The sequence below is a fragment of the Nothobranchius furzeri genome, chromosome 17 (assembly GCF_043380555.1).
Source record: "Nothobranchius furzeri strain GRZ-AD chromosome 17, NfurGRZ-RIMD1, whole genome shotgun sequence".
Taxonomy (NCBI): domain Eukaryota; kingdom Metazoa; phylum Chordata; class Actinopteri; order Cyprinodontiformes; family Nothobranchiidae; genus Nothobranchius; species Nothobranchius furzeri.
In genome coordinates this window covers 40,751,304-40,766,829 of record NC_091757.1, presented here as the reverse complement: position 1 = coordinate 40,766,829, position 15,526 = coordinate 40,751,304, and the positions used below count along the sequence as shown (strand labels likewise).

Genomic DNA, 15,526 nt, shown 5'->3' with positions numbered 1-15,526 from the left:
ATGGACCCACTCTCGAGATTCCGGTTTGATCGGCTCAGCGGCGACATTAGTGTTTGTTCAACAAAATTCATCCACTTCTAAATCCCGAAAAGAGCTCGGAGGTGGTTCGTTGAACACTTCTCGGCAGTATCGCTAGGCTACCGACAACATCTACGTCTTCGTTATGGATGTTTAGCTGAGCCTGGCGGCTGACAGCGTCAAAGGCCAATTGCAATGAGTTTTATGTAGCTTCCAGCCACTCCACCATTTGAGGAGTGATTGGGAGGTTCTTCTCGGTGCCGCAACGTTTCGGTTTGGTCTTATCAATGACATCCGTTACAGCCAATCAGAGCGTATTACACAAAAAAACGCTCCAATCAGCGTTGTTAAAGGCGTTTCAGTCAGTTGTTGACGTCATTTACAACACGTTTTTAAAATTAATATTTACAAAATAAACGACATTTAAAATCATGTGTTATTTGTAATTTGTAATAATAATAATAATATATATAGATTGTTTTCTTATCTTTGAGAAGATAGTTTTGACCTTAGTGACGTTTTAAGAAGTGCGCCTATTACTTCCGGGTTGTACTGTCCTGCTTAGCGGCGTGCTTGTTGGTTTTGTTTAGCCTAAATGAGTGTGTTTAAACTACAACAATAAATGATAGAATGAGTTCTCAAAAGGGAAATATATCTCGATCGCGAGGCCAGAAGCATCAAAACTCGACTGCCTTCAAAAATGATAAACATGGAGCGAGTTTACAAGTGAAGGTCGGTGTGTGTATGTGTGTGCGCAAACAGGAAAATTGTGTTTTATCGCTTTTACTCTTGACTAAATACGCTATTGTATAGAAATAGATGATGTGTGACTGGGCACTTGCAACACTTTTGATCACAATCTTACAATAAATAAAAAAATTAAGTTTATTGATAATACAGTTATAAATTGTTTGCAGAGAAATTATTTTCATTGTAAAAACTGCGTCTTTACTGACTTTTTCTTAACTTGTTTATGCATTGGCAATAAAAAATATGTATTGCAATGCAAAACCAAAAAAATAAACGTTTTTCTTTTTACGATGCATTAACTTATCTTTTTTTCTCGTTCAGATTATTATATTGTTATTCTAACACTTAATCAATTCTTCCACTGATATTTTCTAACTATAGAAGGCAAATTCAAAGATCCACGATGGGCTTTGTCAGCACTGTAAGGGTGTTCTCGAGTGGAAAGTCAAGTACAACAAATACAAGCCCCTAACCCAGCCCAGAAAATGGTGAGTAGGACACCTTAGTTAATGATATTTCTAATCTAGCTAAAATTCACAGTAGTTTAGATGCACACAAAACAGTAAATACATCTTTTTCAATTCAACATCTGATACACATGTCGCATAGTTTTAAAACTGGGTTAAAACTGAAATTATACACATTAACAAAAACAACATTATCCATTACTCCATTTGATAATTTGATAAGTAAAAAGTCCATTGTTTTTATGGCAAGTGGTCTGTATTAGATATAGCACCTTCTAGACAGGGTATCCGCGGGTCCTTAAAAAGTCTTAAATTTGCTTTTCCAAATTTAAGGCCTTAAAAATCCTTAAAAATGACAAATAATCCTTAAATACAGTTTCCAAAGGTCTTAAATGTCCAAAGACCCAATAAACAACATTCTTTTATTTCTATAAGATGTGTATGATATTGGCATAAGCGGAACCGTACACATTCAGTTGGTTGTGAAAGGGGGCTATTTTTAGATGAGCACATTAGCTGGTTAAGCTAGTGGGAGCTTGTGCCATGGGGAAGTGCAAGTTTAATGGTAACTGGATGTTAATCCCACGTTTGAGACGTCGTTAGCACCGGTTGCAGGCAATAGCTAGAAATTATAGCTTATATTTAATTTTAAAAAATTGTTTAAATTTGGTCAAAATGGCCTTAAAAAAGGTCTTAAAAAGTCTTAAATTTGGTCCCTTAAACCTGCAGATACCCTGCTAGAGCCCTGGGACCCCCCAAGGCACTTTACAACACAATTAGTCATTCACACACACATTCACACCCTGGTGGTGATGGGCTACATTGCCGCCATAGCTGCCCTGGAGCACATTGACAGAGGCGAGTCTGCCATACACAGGCGCCGCCGGTCCCTCTGAACACCACCTGCAGACAAGGTGGGTTAAGTGTCTTGCCCAAGGACACAACGACTGTGACAGACTGAGCAGGGCTCATACCTGCAACCTTCCAATTACGGGGCGAGCACTTAACTCCTGCGCCCCCGCCACCTCGTTATGTCCTGATTTAATAAAAAGAAATGTATTTATTTATTTTACAATATTGTGAAACTGACAAAATAGCAAGCATGCCCTCATATTTTAAAAAAAGTTTAATAAAGTAGTTTATAGCCTGCTGGAATAAAAGGAAATTCAAACCCAAAGTTGAATGCATTAAGTTTCACTCAGTAAATTTGTTGTTGTAAAACAGATGCATGTTTTCTATTCACAGTGTGAAGTGCTCTCAAAAGACAGTGAAAGATGCATATCACATAGTCTGTAAGCCCTGTTCGCTCCAGCTGGACATCTGCTGTAAGTGTGGGAAGAAAGAGGATATTATTATTCCGTAAGTGCAAAAGTTTTCTCATTTAGTCCTGAATTTTCTTTCAATTTAAAAAATATATATCAAAGTTTAATAAAAGTTTATTTATTGAACCATGGAGTAAGGTATATTAATGTCGTAATAATGATTTTTTACGTGCTGCATTCTGCCTTATTCTGCCATCTAGTGGATATTATGACACATTGCTAGGATTTCTTCCATGGACGTCACATTCGGGGGGAATTCTAGGATCCATTTATCACCAGATATTTCTTTGTAATTTTTTATATCCAGCAAAATTGTTTATTTTTGTCAATTTTTCTAGCACATAAAAGTTTATCATCTGCTGATTCTATTCATTTTCCACCGCTATGCAGGATAAACTCACACTCAGACAACAGAGAAGAAGAGGAACTGACAAAGAAAGGACGAAGACAACGAAAAAAAGACGTAGATGATCTTGATTGTGATGATGAGGATTTCTTTGCTGGTCTTGAGGATGAAGAAGAAGAAGACGTTGACAGTGACAAAGAAAAATAAACAGAACAAATCCGCCACATTCCTGGATGTGTCTAGTGTGAATGATTAAAGTTTGAAAATGTTGCAAAAGAGTTTTTGAGTAAATTCACAGAATCAGATTTTAAACACCAATATTCTACTGCCAATTCTGATGTTTACTGCCCCCTGGTGGAGGATCTGCAGGTGTTGGTGACTGTGGGGGCCATTGTAGTACAGTGAACTCATTGTCATGTTCAAGAAACCAATTAGAAATTATTGGATCTTTATGACATGGTGCATTATCCTGCTGGAAGTAGCCATCAGAGGATGGGTCAGAAACAATGCTCAGGTAGCCCGTGGCATTTAAACCATGCCCAATTGGCACTAAGGGGCCTAAAGTGTGCCAAGAAAACACCCCCCACACCATTACACCACCACCGGCAGCCTGCACAGTGGTAACAAGGCATGATGGATCCATGCTCTTGTTCTGTTTACGCCAAATTCTGACTCTACCATTTGAATGTCTCAACAGAAATCGAGACTCATCAGACCAGGCAACATTTTTCCAGTCTTCCACTGTCCAGTTTTGGTGATGCTGTTCAAACTGTACCCTCTTTTTACTACTTGTAGTGGAGATGAGTGGTACCTGGTGGGGTCTTCTGCTGTTGCAGCTCCTCCGCCTCAAGGTTGTGCGTGTTGGTGCTTCACAAATGCTTTGCTGCATTCCTTGGTTGTAACGAGTGGTTTTCAGTCAAAGTTGCTCTTCTATCTGCTTGAATCAGTCGACCCATTCTCCTCTGACCTTTAGCATCAACAAGGCATTTTCACCCACAGGACTGCCGCATACTGGATGTTTTTCCCTTTTCACACCATTCTTTGTAAACCCGAAATGGTTGTGGCTTGTGGGTGAAAATCCCAGTAACTGAGCAGACTGAAATACTCAGACCGGCCCGTCTGGCACCAACAAAATAGCTTAAATCACCTTTCTTTCCCATTCTGACATTCAATTTGGCGTTCAGGAGATTGTCTTGACCAGGACCACACCCCTAAATGCATTGAAGCAGCTGCCATGTGATTGGTTGATTAGATAATTGCATTAAGGAGAAGTTGAACAGGCGTTTCTAATAATCCTTCAGGTGAATGTACATATGTCAAGACATGGTTTTATTCTTTTATTACGGTTTTAATGTTATATAATTGCCGAATAAAATTAAAAAAAAACTTGCTATAAAGTTGTTTTATTAGCATTAGCTAATACAAATAATTTTTAAAACTAGATTTATAATTATCTCATGTTTCAGGCATGCCACATCCATAAATGTTACTGTTTCATTCATAAACAGAAATAAGCTTTAATCCATGTCATGGTCATAAAACCAAAAATTATTCTGTTTTATTTTTCATTTGGTTATTGGTGTGTGTGTGCGTGCGTGCGTGTTTACATTATTAATATAATTTTAAAGTGAAAGTACAATTCTGACTAGTAAAAGCTTTGAACACTTTTGGGTAGTAAAACGATAGATTCCTGTAGGGTACATATCCCTTTGTACTGGGCTTATTTGTTGCAATATATTTTTTAATTAGTTAAATCTAAAAAAAAAAACGATAACACCTCGGTGTTTTGAAACACAACAATATTAAACATCAAAATCACCAATTTAGCATCATTACATTAATCTAAAAGCATATTAAAAACAAAAGAAAATATCACAATTTCACCACAGGATTATATTAAATTATAAATAAATGTTAAGTAATAACATTATTTCTTTATTTTCCATGTTATTAAGCCTTATTTCAGTTGTTCTGACAGCCTTTTTTCTCATCCTGACCTGAGTCCATAAAATGTTTATTTTCTTGTATGATGTCATCTTAAAGAATTCATGTTTTCATCTGTCATGTGATCCTGATAAAATCAAGAACGAACTTTATCCGTTTTTTTTCATCATCGTGGCGTGTGTTAGTCATGGAGGTTCTCATCACTTTGAAACACTCATGACTGAAACATCATGTGTTTTTACACATGATGCTTAATAATAATCTTGTAATTTCAGTCATTAATGTTTTCTTGTTAACTCGTGAGTTTGTAAATAAGTTCTGGAAATAAAAACTGCTTATTTCATAAACAAAAAAAATTAATGGGCCTTAAAAATAAAAATGAACATGTTTTTTGATACAACATGAAGATTAGTGTAAAGCTGTGTTTTGGTTTTAAGCTGTTTTCATTTCATCTGTGAACTTGGCGTACCTTTTCTGCTCGCGCGCGCACACACACACACACACACACACACACACCTCACCCATCCTCTAATCTGATTGGCTGCGTACCGGCTCTGCGGTCAGGTGGAGGCGCCCTCTAGTGGACGGTGATCAGGAAGATAAAAGCCGCGTTTTATTGCAGCAGGTATCTCACCGCAACATATCACACTGCTGTAGTAATGGACTCCTCCGTCAGGTCCTGCTCCGCTGTTGCGTTTGTCTACAGGGGGACATTTGTCCACTCGACGCCTCAGACACCGCTCCAGATCCTAGAAGATGCGCTCCTGGGAGTGGACACCCGAGGAAAGGTTTGACAAACTCCTCTAATTTGATCGGGTTTATTTACAGTTTATGTTTTCTTTTTCAAATTGACAACTGAATAAATGATCTGATAAAACGAAGGCAATGAAAAGTTATAAACTTATAATATTTTATCTTGAGTTGTTTCCCGGTGACTTGATCATTTGCGCTTTTATTATAATAAATTCTCATTCAGCAATTTCCGTGAAACTATTCTTTACTAAAGAAAAACAATTTATTCATTATGTAACCCAGACAAACAGGTTAGTGTTATTATTTAACATAAAACATAAAAAGAAATGTTTTAATTTATATATATGATTTTCTTTATATGTGACAGTCCTTGTGACATTTATATATATCCACTTTAGACAAAAAAAAAACCTTCTTACATTTTTGTTAGGTGTTGTAAAATAAACCTATTGAATAAAATTATAACAGAATGCAGAAATACAGGAACTTTTTGGTAAATATCAATACAGGAAGAGGGTGAGGTTTTCTGGTTAAAAGCTTGACACATGTTATAAATACATCTAATTACCTCTTTCTGTCATCAGATTGCTTTTATTGACAAAGGAGGAGAGTTACAGGATTTGTCTCAGACCTTTGGATTCAGTCCATCTAAAGTCATCCAACTGGAGGATCAGTAAGAGAATGAATTATGACACACTAGACGGGTCAAGTCAGAGATTAACTTAATTAAATCCTTATGAGACAAATAAACACATTTACACACCTTTTTTTTTTGTTTTTGTTTTTTTGCTGTGTTACAGTGAGTTCTTCATGCCTGGGATGGTGGACACACACATTCATGCCTCCCAGTACAGCTATGCTGGCACAGCCCTAGACATGCCTTTGCTGCAGTGGCTCAACACCTACACCTTTCCTGTGGAGTCCCGTTTCAAGGACTTACAGTTTGCCCATAACGTCTACACACAAGTAGTGGTGAGCAGGATGCAGAATTTTTACCCCAAGTTCACAATTTAGTGACACCATTGGTTTAACCCTCCCACTGTCTTAATGGGTGTGACCCCACGAGGAAAGGTGGCCATTGAGCATGGTTGATGGTTTATCCCTTGGGTCCATGTGGCAGGGGGGAGGAGTGAGCACCACCTCACCCCTGCCACATGGACCTCAAGGGATAAACCATCAATCCTGCTCAATGGTCAACTTTCCTCGCGGGTCACCCATAAAGACAGTGGGAGGGTTAAAGTTTGAAATGAAGTGGTCTTCCTGTAATGTAAGCTTGTGTTTTACAGAAAAGAACCCTAAGAAATGGAACAACTACAGCCTGTTACTTTGCTACTATTCACACGGATTCTTCTCTTCTGCTGGGGAGGATTGCACGTACGAAGTTGCACACGCACACATGCACAGGGAAACACTGTAATTCAAATCAGCCTTTCAATGCAGAAAACAAGAATAACATTTCGTTAAACAGCATATTTGAGCTCATGATTCAGGATTGATTCACAGCAGAAAGCTGACTTTTCTCCTAATTTGCATGACTGCAGCATCTATACCCCACCTTTTCTTTTTTTTTAGCTAAACATACATTTTCCATTAAAATCAAGTTGATTGTTTTGGATGTTTTTTTTTTTTTTGCATAACTTCTCATCTTGCAGAACAAGAAAATCTATCCTCTTTAGCTGACTTAACACAAAAATGCTCTTTCTATTCATGGGATTATTCAATTCAATTCAAAAAATACTTTATTAATCCCAGAGGGAAATTGATGATGTCATGCCCGAAATCCTTTAGATCAGCAGATAAAAATGTGATCAAGCCGTCACATGTTTGGCTTGATTCTGAAAGAGGAACATATCAGATATTTGAGCTTTATTTTATTTTTACCAACTGTTCCTCTGGACTCAGCAGAAATGTGCTGAAAAGCAGAGCAGCCTTTTACCTTTATGCCTTGTTCTTATCATCTCACTGTCTTGTTGCATAACGCCGAACGCAGGCTCACATAAATGAGTAACGGTGAAAACGCGGAATCGTACATGAGGTTTTGCAGCCTCACTCGGTCATTTTATGTAATCGTGGTCACTGAACCCTTAACTTTGTACTGCCAGACATCCAGTAGCCTGCTCATTACATGGTTTATTAAAAACACAACAAGTCCACAGCTGATGTCAGCTGTTTGATGGCCTATCGGGTACTTAAGACGAGGTGGATTATTTATCCAATTTATGATTCAGACTGTGTCAACAAAACAATAAGCTAACTTAAAAACAGCTGTTGGTAGAGAAGTACTGTCATGAGTTAATAATTTACATACCAAAAGGGAAGTTTATTGGCAGCTTTATTGAAATCATAATTGTTTTTGTTTCTGACATCAAGGTTAAGCTGTTTATTTCCTATAAACCTGCATTTGAAACATTTGACTGTGTAATTTTCCAACATTGTTTTACAGTTTGTCATGATTATCTACAGAAGTATACAAATAAGTCCACATAACCCCACCATAGACCTGCTATAAATGCAACTAAAGACAAGCTCAAACAGAAAATGACAAGAAATGCAGCAGCAAACCTGTAATCTGGTTTGCTATGGGTCAGTTATCCTTCCTATAAATGAATAAAGTTGTAAACAAACATAAATGAAATGCTCATGTCACCCCTATCCTCCAAAAAACATGACTGAATTTGAGGTTGTTAGTTAAAAAAGGCTGATAGGAGCATGAGAGGTTGACCAGACTTATATGTTAGGGGCTTCAAATAATCGCAACTGGCTAAATTACCATTATAAAATGCAATGTAAAGAATCAAATGGAATAAAATAGTCCTTTATTACCATATCTGGAGGTGCTCCCACTGAGACTAAACTCATGAGTCTGTTTAAAAACAGATACAAAGACAAAAACACAAAGAGGAAGCAACACACTGATGTCTCTATTCAATCATGATAAAAAGGGGCATAAAAAATGTGTGCAGTTTGTTCATGCATGATGTGTGTGTCGGGGAGTATTTGCATTTCTGATGCCCCTATTTAAGAAGCTGACTGACCTGCAGCATCTTCCTGAGGGTAGCAGGGTAAACAGGGGTGGTCACCAGAGAAGGCCTTGGTTCTCCTGAGGGTGCAGGATGTGGAGGTTTGCTCCAGGGTGGGGGCCCCACTGCATTCCACTCACTATTATCCATTCATGTTGTTGAAATTTAGCTGTGTGCATTTGTACAGATGACTTCGGACAGCGTGCCCTGGTGGGGAAGGTGTGTATGGACAGGAACAGTTCTGTAAAACATTACAAAGAAACCTCTCAGGAGTCTGAGAATGAAACCTACCGGTGAGTAACTGAATGTATGTATAAATAAATAAATATATCATGGGAATAATTAGCTTTTTCCCATACATAAACAAGTCAAACTGCTAAAATGTATTCTAATCTAAAAAGAAGACAAAGGAGCCCGACTACTCCTAAAATTACATTTTGTTGACATTTTGCGAAAATTCATTTATTTGAGTTGTTAAATAGTTTTGTGTTTTTTAAATTTATTATTTGTTATGGTGTAGGTGCAGACTGTTTTTCTCTAATAATCCTTTATCCTATAATAAACCTAATGACGGCTGTCTTACTTTTCATGTCGCCTGCTTATTTTGGTTTATGAAGTTGTTATCCTATAATGAACTTGCAGCCTGTCCAGGGTATCCCATTGACCTCCACTGCTGGATGTTTTCCTGCAGTGAGCTGTATAGCATTTTTCACATTTAAGATGAGGGTCAATCCGTTGTCCCAGTGCACCAATTACAGATTTGGTCACATTTATATTTATGCATTTTTTTATTTATCGCTTTACTTTTCAAAATCTGTTCAACTAACTAAACTTAAATGCTGCTATCACATTAGGTGAGTCTGATTTTGGTCTGATTTTGAACAAACCTTAAAGGTTGAATATGGAAAATGGTGACATCTAGTGTTTAGAGGTGGTAGTTCAACAACAGAAAACATTTTCCAGCCGTTGGGGTGTTGGTTCACTGCTAACATGTTAAGTGACGAACCAGCACCATGTGACAATCATACAGAGTAAGGACTAATTTCTACTAATAAGTTTATTTTACAACAGTTTTTAATGTTAGAACATCTTCTGGGCTCAGAATCAGCTGCTTGACTCATCAAGTCCGCCGTTTTAAACAGTCCCAGCCTCGCCTTGCTGAGTGGACTTTTTAGCACAACAGTGGCCTCTAGTGGCTGGTACATGTAAACACAAACCCAGTGTTGTGCTCGACAGACTTAAAATTTGAATATTCTTTTTTTATATAGTTTTTAAAGGAAAAACTGTTCATTCTGCACACCTCTAAATGTCCCATGGAGGTATTATTCATTTAAAATATAGCTTTTTATTTTAAATGCTCCATATTCAACCTTTAAAGATAAAATATGTAAACATTCAGTCTAATGTCTCAATCATGTTGGAAGGAAGGTTAAATCAAAACAGATTTCCTTCTGGCTGGAGGGGTTGCCAGTTTTTTTTTTCTTTCAAAATGGCCGAAGAGGAACGTAGTATTTGGTTATAATCTGTGAGTTGTTGAATCTGCACCGGCATTTGTAGTTCACCACCGGCTGGTAAATGCAGCAGTAGCAGTAGCTTTTTAATGTGATCAAAGCTGCGCTCATTAAGTTTTTTTTAACAAACCAATCCTAAAGGTGTCTGTCCTTCACAGTCCCTGTGCAGTCTCTGGTGATCTGACCTCCAGCTCTAACATAGAGAAGCTCCTGGAGCGCTGCATCACTCCAGTTTATCATCTCAGCTGGTTCTGTTCACAAAAGTGAAATTTACAGCCCATGATTACTTTTGTTTGAAATATAGTTGGCGACCGGACATTCTCTGATTTTGCAAAATGATTGTTGCTGCAGCTGTCTCGGTGGCTGGTCTCAGTGATCCTGGAGGTGAACATGCTGGATGTGAAGGTCCTAGGCTGGTGTGGTCACATGTGGTCTACGGTTGTGAGGCCGGTTGGATGTACTGCCAAATTCTCTAAAACGCCTTTGGAGACGGCTTTTGGTAGAGAAATAATTTCACGGGCAACAGCTCTGGTAGACATTCCTGCACTCAGCATGCCAATTGCATACTCCCTCAAAGGCTGCAACATCTGTGGCATTGTGTGGTTTGATCAAACTGCACATTTCAGGGTGTCCTTTTATTGTGGGCAATCTAAGGCACTCCTGTACATTATTCATGCTGTCTAATCAGCCTTTTGATATACCACACCTGTGAGGTGGGATGGATTATCTTGGTAAAGGAAAAGCGCTCACTAACACACATGTAGACAGATTTCAGAACAATATTTGAGTCATGGGGGGTTTGTGCATGTAGAAATAGTTTCAGATGTTTGAGTTCAGCTCATGAAAAATGGGAGCAAAAAAATAAAAAAAAGTGTGTTTATATTTTTGTTTAGTGTATTAAGAACCTGAGCCAGTAACAGGGGTGACCCAGAAAGGATTTCTTGTAATCCTAAAAGGCCACGGCATCTTTTTGTTTGATCCTAATATTGGATGAAAAGGCTAAAGGCTAACATTGAGCTAACAATGTTAACAGTGAATTAGAAACAAATAGTTGGCTCTAAAAATATCCCAAGCTACTTTTTCAATTACCAACAACTCGATATTATAACTTACTGTGTAGGACTCGTTGCCCGTCATCTAGAGCCTTCTCGCGCTGATCCGTAGCTGGCAACAGCCATGAAATGAACAGAAGTGAGAAAGTGACTCGTGTGTTTGGAAAATTGGCTGCAGTAACTGCATTTGACTACAGGATGTCATTCTTACTTCATTCTTACACAATGCACCTTTAAATTATGCAATGCAAAGTGTCCTGCAGAAACGTGTTGTTTTAATTTGTAGCTTGTAAATGCAGCTGTGCTAAATAAATAAATAAATAATATTTTCTTCCCTTTAGGTTCATCAAAGAGCTCTTGAACCAAAAGGTAACAAAGTTTGATACAATCAGGAGTGGAATGAGAAACAAAACCTAAGAAGAAACCTGTCAGAAATGTTTGCTTTTCTCCATTTTTGTTGTTATTTTGGGGATGCTGGTGGTGGTAGTACCCTTTAGTGAAGCCGGTGGTGACGCCACGCTTCGCTCCATCCTGCTCTGAAGCTTTGCTCACGCAGCTGGGAGCGATAGCTAAAAATAACAACCTGCACATTCAGGTGAGCTCACTACCCAACCAAAAGAGGAGATAGCTTATGACACATTTCCTTATACCACGGCATTATTTCAAAATTCTCAGTTAAAAAGTGATTTTTACTTCCTAATTAGAGTCACATCAGTGAAAACACTGAGGAAGTGAAGCTTGTAAAGGAGCTGTTTCCTGATTCAGAGTCCTACACGGATGTGTATCACAAGTCCAATCTTCTCACCGAGAAGGTCTGGACGCACAGTTGGAGAATTTTTTTTTTTTTGGTTAAAACATGTGAAGGACAGATATTAACTCCTGATGTTGATGATTCACAGACAGTGATGGCCCATGGCTGCCATCTCAGTGACAAAGAGCTGGTTCTGTTCAGAGAGACAGGAACTTCTTTGTCCCACTGTCCCAATTCCAACTTTTCGTAAGTTTCTACTCAGAGCTGCGTTCAAAAATCTTTGAAGCAAGTTAAAGTTATGCTGTGTTCTTCACCTCATCCAGGTTGTGCAGCGGGGTGTTAAATGTCCGCAACGTCCTGAATCACAAAGTGAAGTGTGGGCTGGGTACAGGTGGGTTAGAAGTTCATCCAGTTCTGTTGTTAATTCACTGCAGCGAAGGTGTTTGTCTTAGAGGAATGCATTAAAAGGTAGAAAGTAAGTTATTTCTTTACCTGTAACTGTGACTGTGTGCATCTTTGTTTTTAACGCGTCTGTGGTGGTGCATCAGATGTGGCGGGGGGCTACTCCTCTTCTATGCTCGATGCTGTGAGAAAAGCTCTGGATGCGTCCAAAGTCCTAACGATCCAGAATCCAGAACACAACACGCTCACCTTCGAGGAAGTGTTCAGACTGGCCACACTGGGAGGCAGTCAGGGTAACACACAAGAATCATTTCGAATATTTGAAATATTCAAGTCTTCAGCTAGTCTTGTTGTCATGGATACAGGTCTCTGGTCTTTCCAAATCCTTATTTTGGCATAAACATAGGCTCTGCTATGATCCACAATGAGAATCTTAACCATTTTTATTAATGATAAGCTGTAGGGATGTAAGGAAATATCAGTTTGGCAAAATATCGCAATATTTTTTGCTGTGATATTATATCGATATTCAAAAGCCATGCATCTAATTTTTGGAAGAATTTACATGCAAACATTTGTGTATTTTCTTTTCTTTTGGTGCAATTCAAATACTGACCGCTAGTTGGCAGCAGTATGCGATAGGTTTTGTTTACACCATTAAAATGTACATCCCTCTGTTATTATACCTCATGTTAAAAGTGCAGTAAAGAAAATTGCTAATAATGTCTGACTCAATGTATAGCAATATATTGTGATATATTGTATCGTGATACGTATCGTATCACCAGAATTTCACAAATACACATCCCTACTAAGTTGGTATATCAGGCCGATATTAGCCATTCTTTACTATATCCCATAAGTCGATATTCCTCTTTAGTAAAGGGGATTTAAAGTCAGGCACATTCACAGACAGCCCTGTGCTGCAGCTGAATATATTTGAGTTAACATTTAGTACATTCCCAAAAAACACCTGCTTAATAAATGCTACAAAACATCATCATCAGCTGACATTTTTTATATTTATTACTTTTTCAGTTTATTGATTAACTTTGGTTAAATGTTTTGTTTTATTACTGAGCAATCCACAAAATAAAAATTCAAGAGTTGGTTAAATTCAGAATTCAAACACGATTCAGGTTCAGAAATGGTGCATTTGCATCCACGGTTGTTACTGGTGAAATTTTAGCTTGCTTTTGAAGTGCAAAACTTCTAGATATCAGCCACAAAAATCGGCAGCACGTATCGGCCACCGTGGCCTCTACATATCGTTATCAGTATCAGCAAAACCCATTTCAGTCGATCTCTAGTTTTTCTGATGACACTTCTGTTTGTAGCCTTGTCTCTGGATGACCACACAGGGAACTTTGAAGTGGGGAAAGATTTTGATGCCCTAAGGGTTAATGTGGCAGCTCCCGGTGGACCCATAGACCTGATCCAGTCTGATAGACCAAAGGTAATTAGGCACTGTCTTTATTTAACACAAGTCAAAATAAGAACATGATTTATTCACTTTTTATCATTTTAATTACAGAATCTTTTGGAAAAGTTCTTGAATCTAGGTGAGTTTTGAATGGTAAATGTCCTGTATTTGATTTAGCTCCTTCTAGAGTCCTAGAACCCCCCAATGCACTTTACAACACAAGCAGTCATTCACCCATGCACACACACACACATTTACACCCAGGTAGTGATGAGCTACAATGTAGCCACAGCTGCTCTAGGGTACACTAGCAGAGGCGAGGCTGCCACTGGTGCCACCGGTCCCTCTGACCACCACCAGCAGACAAGGTGGGTGTCTTGCCCAAGGACACAACAGCAGCCTTCTCTACCAGGAGCCAGAATCTAAGATTAATCCTACAACCGTCTGACTGACAACCCTTTCCTCCTGACCTACTGCACTCCCACGCTTTGGATTCATTGGTTTTTATTGGTTTTTTGTCTATATCCAGAAGGTTTTCTCCTGATATTTACCTTTCTATTCTGACAGGCGACGATCGCAACATCATGGAGGTGTTTGTAGCTGGGAGGAAGGTGGTGCCATTCACTGATTTGTGAAAATAATGAAATCATCTCTGAAACCGCTTCAAAGAGCCTCCGATAAATTAGACAAACAACAAAGCTCTTCCTAACTTTATGAAATGTATTTTTGCACAAACGTTGATGAATAACAAGAAATCTAAATGCTTTTGATCTGAAAGAGAGAAGAATAGATGCACTTTAGTGTAGGTCAAACCATCCAGGAATGTTGGACATTTCATTTGGACAAAAGGGACTTTGAGTATCGTGAAGTTTGTAATTTTCTCAAATGATTGTGCCAAATTTATGCTTTTTATATTTTTTATTCACCTACATGCCAGATTTTTCTGTTTGCATAAGCTTTAGAAACCCATGTGTCAGTGATCTTTGTAGTAGCTACAAACCAAATGCTAGTGTAACCGGATTACAGGATACAATAAGATAATTAAAAGAAAAAATAAACAAATGGGCCAATAATTAGGTTCGGGGAGAATTGGAGGTTGTTTAAGAATGACTGGAGTCACGGGTATAGCATGAAACGGTTTATATACTAAATTTTAATAATAATGGGAAATATAACACATAAAGATAACACACAAAAACAGATGAAAACAATCGACAATAGTAAAATGGTCGGTATGAGATTTGATCATATGAGTCACAAGTCAGCCGGCGTCAAGTCAAATCCCCACGCTTGGGGTGAAAGTCAGTCCGGTGGTGCGATTTTTTCCTACCACACCGTTGAGATTGTTCACAGAAGAGAGCAGTCTGCTCTTCAGTTACTTGAGATGTCCTGGTTCGTTCAGTGGTTAAGGCTCGCCATCTCCCTCGTCAGGAAGAAATCCAGTTCTCGTTCCAAGTGAGTGATCATAGGAGTCGGGATCAAACCCAAGGAAAAAAAAAAAACCCAGCCTGTAAACAACAGGACTGTTAGCGAGTTGGCATCGACCCTTCTCGTCACATCACAGCATAAAGTCTTACAGACTTAAACAAATGCTTCACTCTATTGGCATAGCCAATCATGTTTGGGTTCACAGTTCAACTAACATAACATCAATTTGATTGTCTATTAAAATAATTCTCAGTAGCTCTGGAAATATAATTACATATGACAACAATTGTTCAGCTCAATAGGCTCAGTTAGATTCTATTACTCTACACTATTCAACAA

At 38.3% G+C, this 15,526-nt stretch overlaps 2 protein-coding genes across 3 annotated transcripts; both read left to right on the top strand.

Annotated features, from left to right (window-relative positions):
• The first annotated feature begins 537 nt into the window (after positions 1 to 537).
• c17h9orf85 (chromosome 17 C9orf85 homolog) lies at positions 538 to 3,132 on the top strand. Of its 2 annotated transcripts, none has more exons than XM_054731419.2 (4): positions 538 to 750; positions 1,150 to 1,256; positions 2,481 to 2,560; positions 2,948 to 3,132. In XM_054731419.2, coding segments are annotated over exons 1-4 (291 nt in total). In that variant the 5' UTR covers positions 538 to 648; the 3' UTR covers positions 2,950 to 3,132. The 2 variants fall into 2 exon arrangements, with proteins under 2 accessions (XP_054587394.1, XP_015827868.1); XM_015972382.3 differs by having other exon boundaries at positions 539 to 750; positions 2,481 to 2,594.
• A 2,317-nt stretch (positions 3,133 to 5,449) lies between these two features.
• On the top strand, positions 5,450 to 14,832 carry gda (guanine deaminase). Its single transcript, XM_015972380.3, has 14 exons — positions 5,450 to 5,635; positions 6,185 to 6,273; positions 6,401 to 6,572; positions 6,887 to 6,974; positions 8,808 to 8,913; positions 11,525 to 11,552; positions 11,671 to 11,778; positions 11,888 to 11,995; positions 12,083 to 12,180; positions 12,258 to 12,325; positions 12,483 to 12,629; positions 13,674 to 13,792; positions 13,871 to 13,898; positions 14,327 to 14,832. The coding sequence occupies exons 1-14, from the start codon at positions 5,507 to 5,509 to the stop codon at positions 14,392 to 14,394; spliced, it is 1,356 nt and encodes a 451-aa protein (XP_015827866.1). The 5' UTR covers positions 5,450 to 5,506; the 3' UTR covers positions 14,395 to 14,832.
• The last annotated feature ends 694 nt before the right edge of the window (positions 14,833 to 15,526 follow it).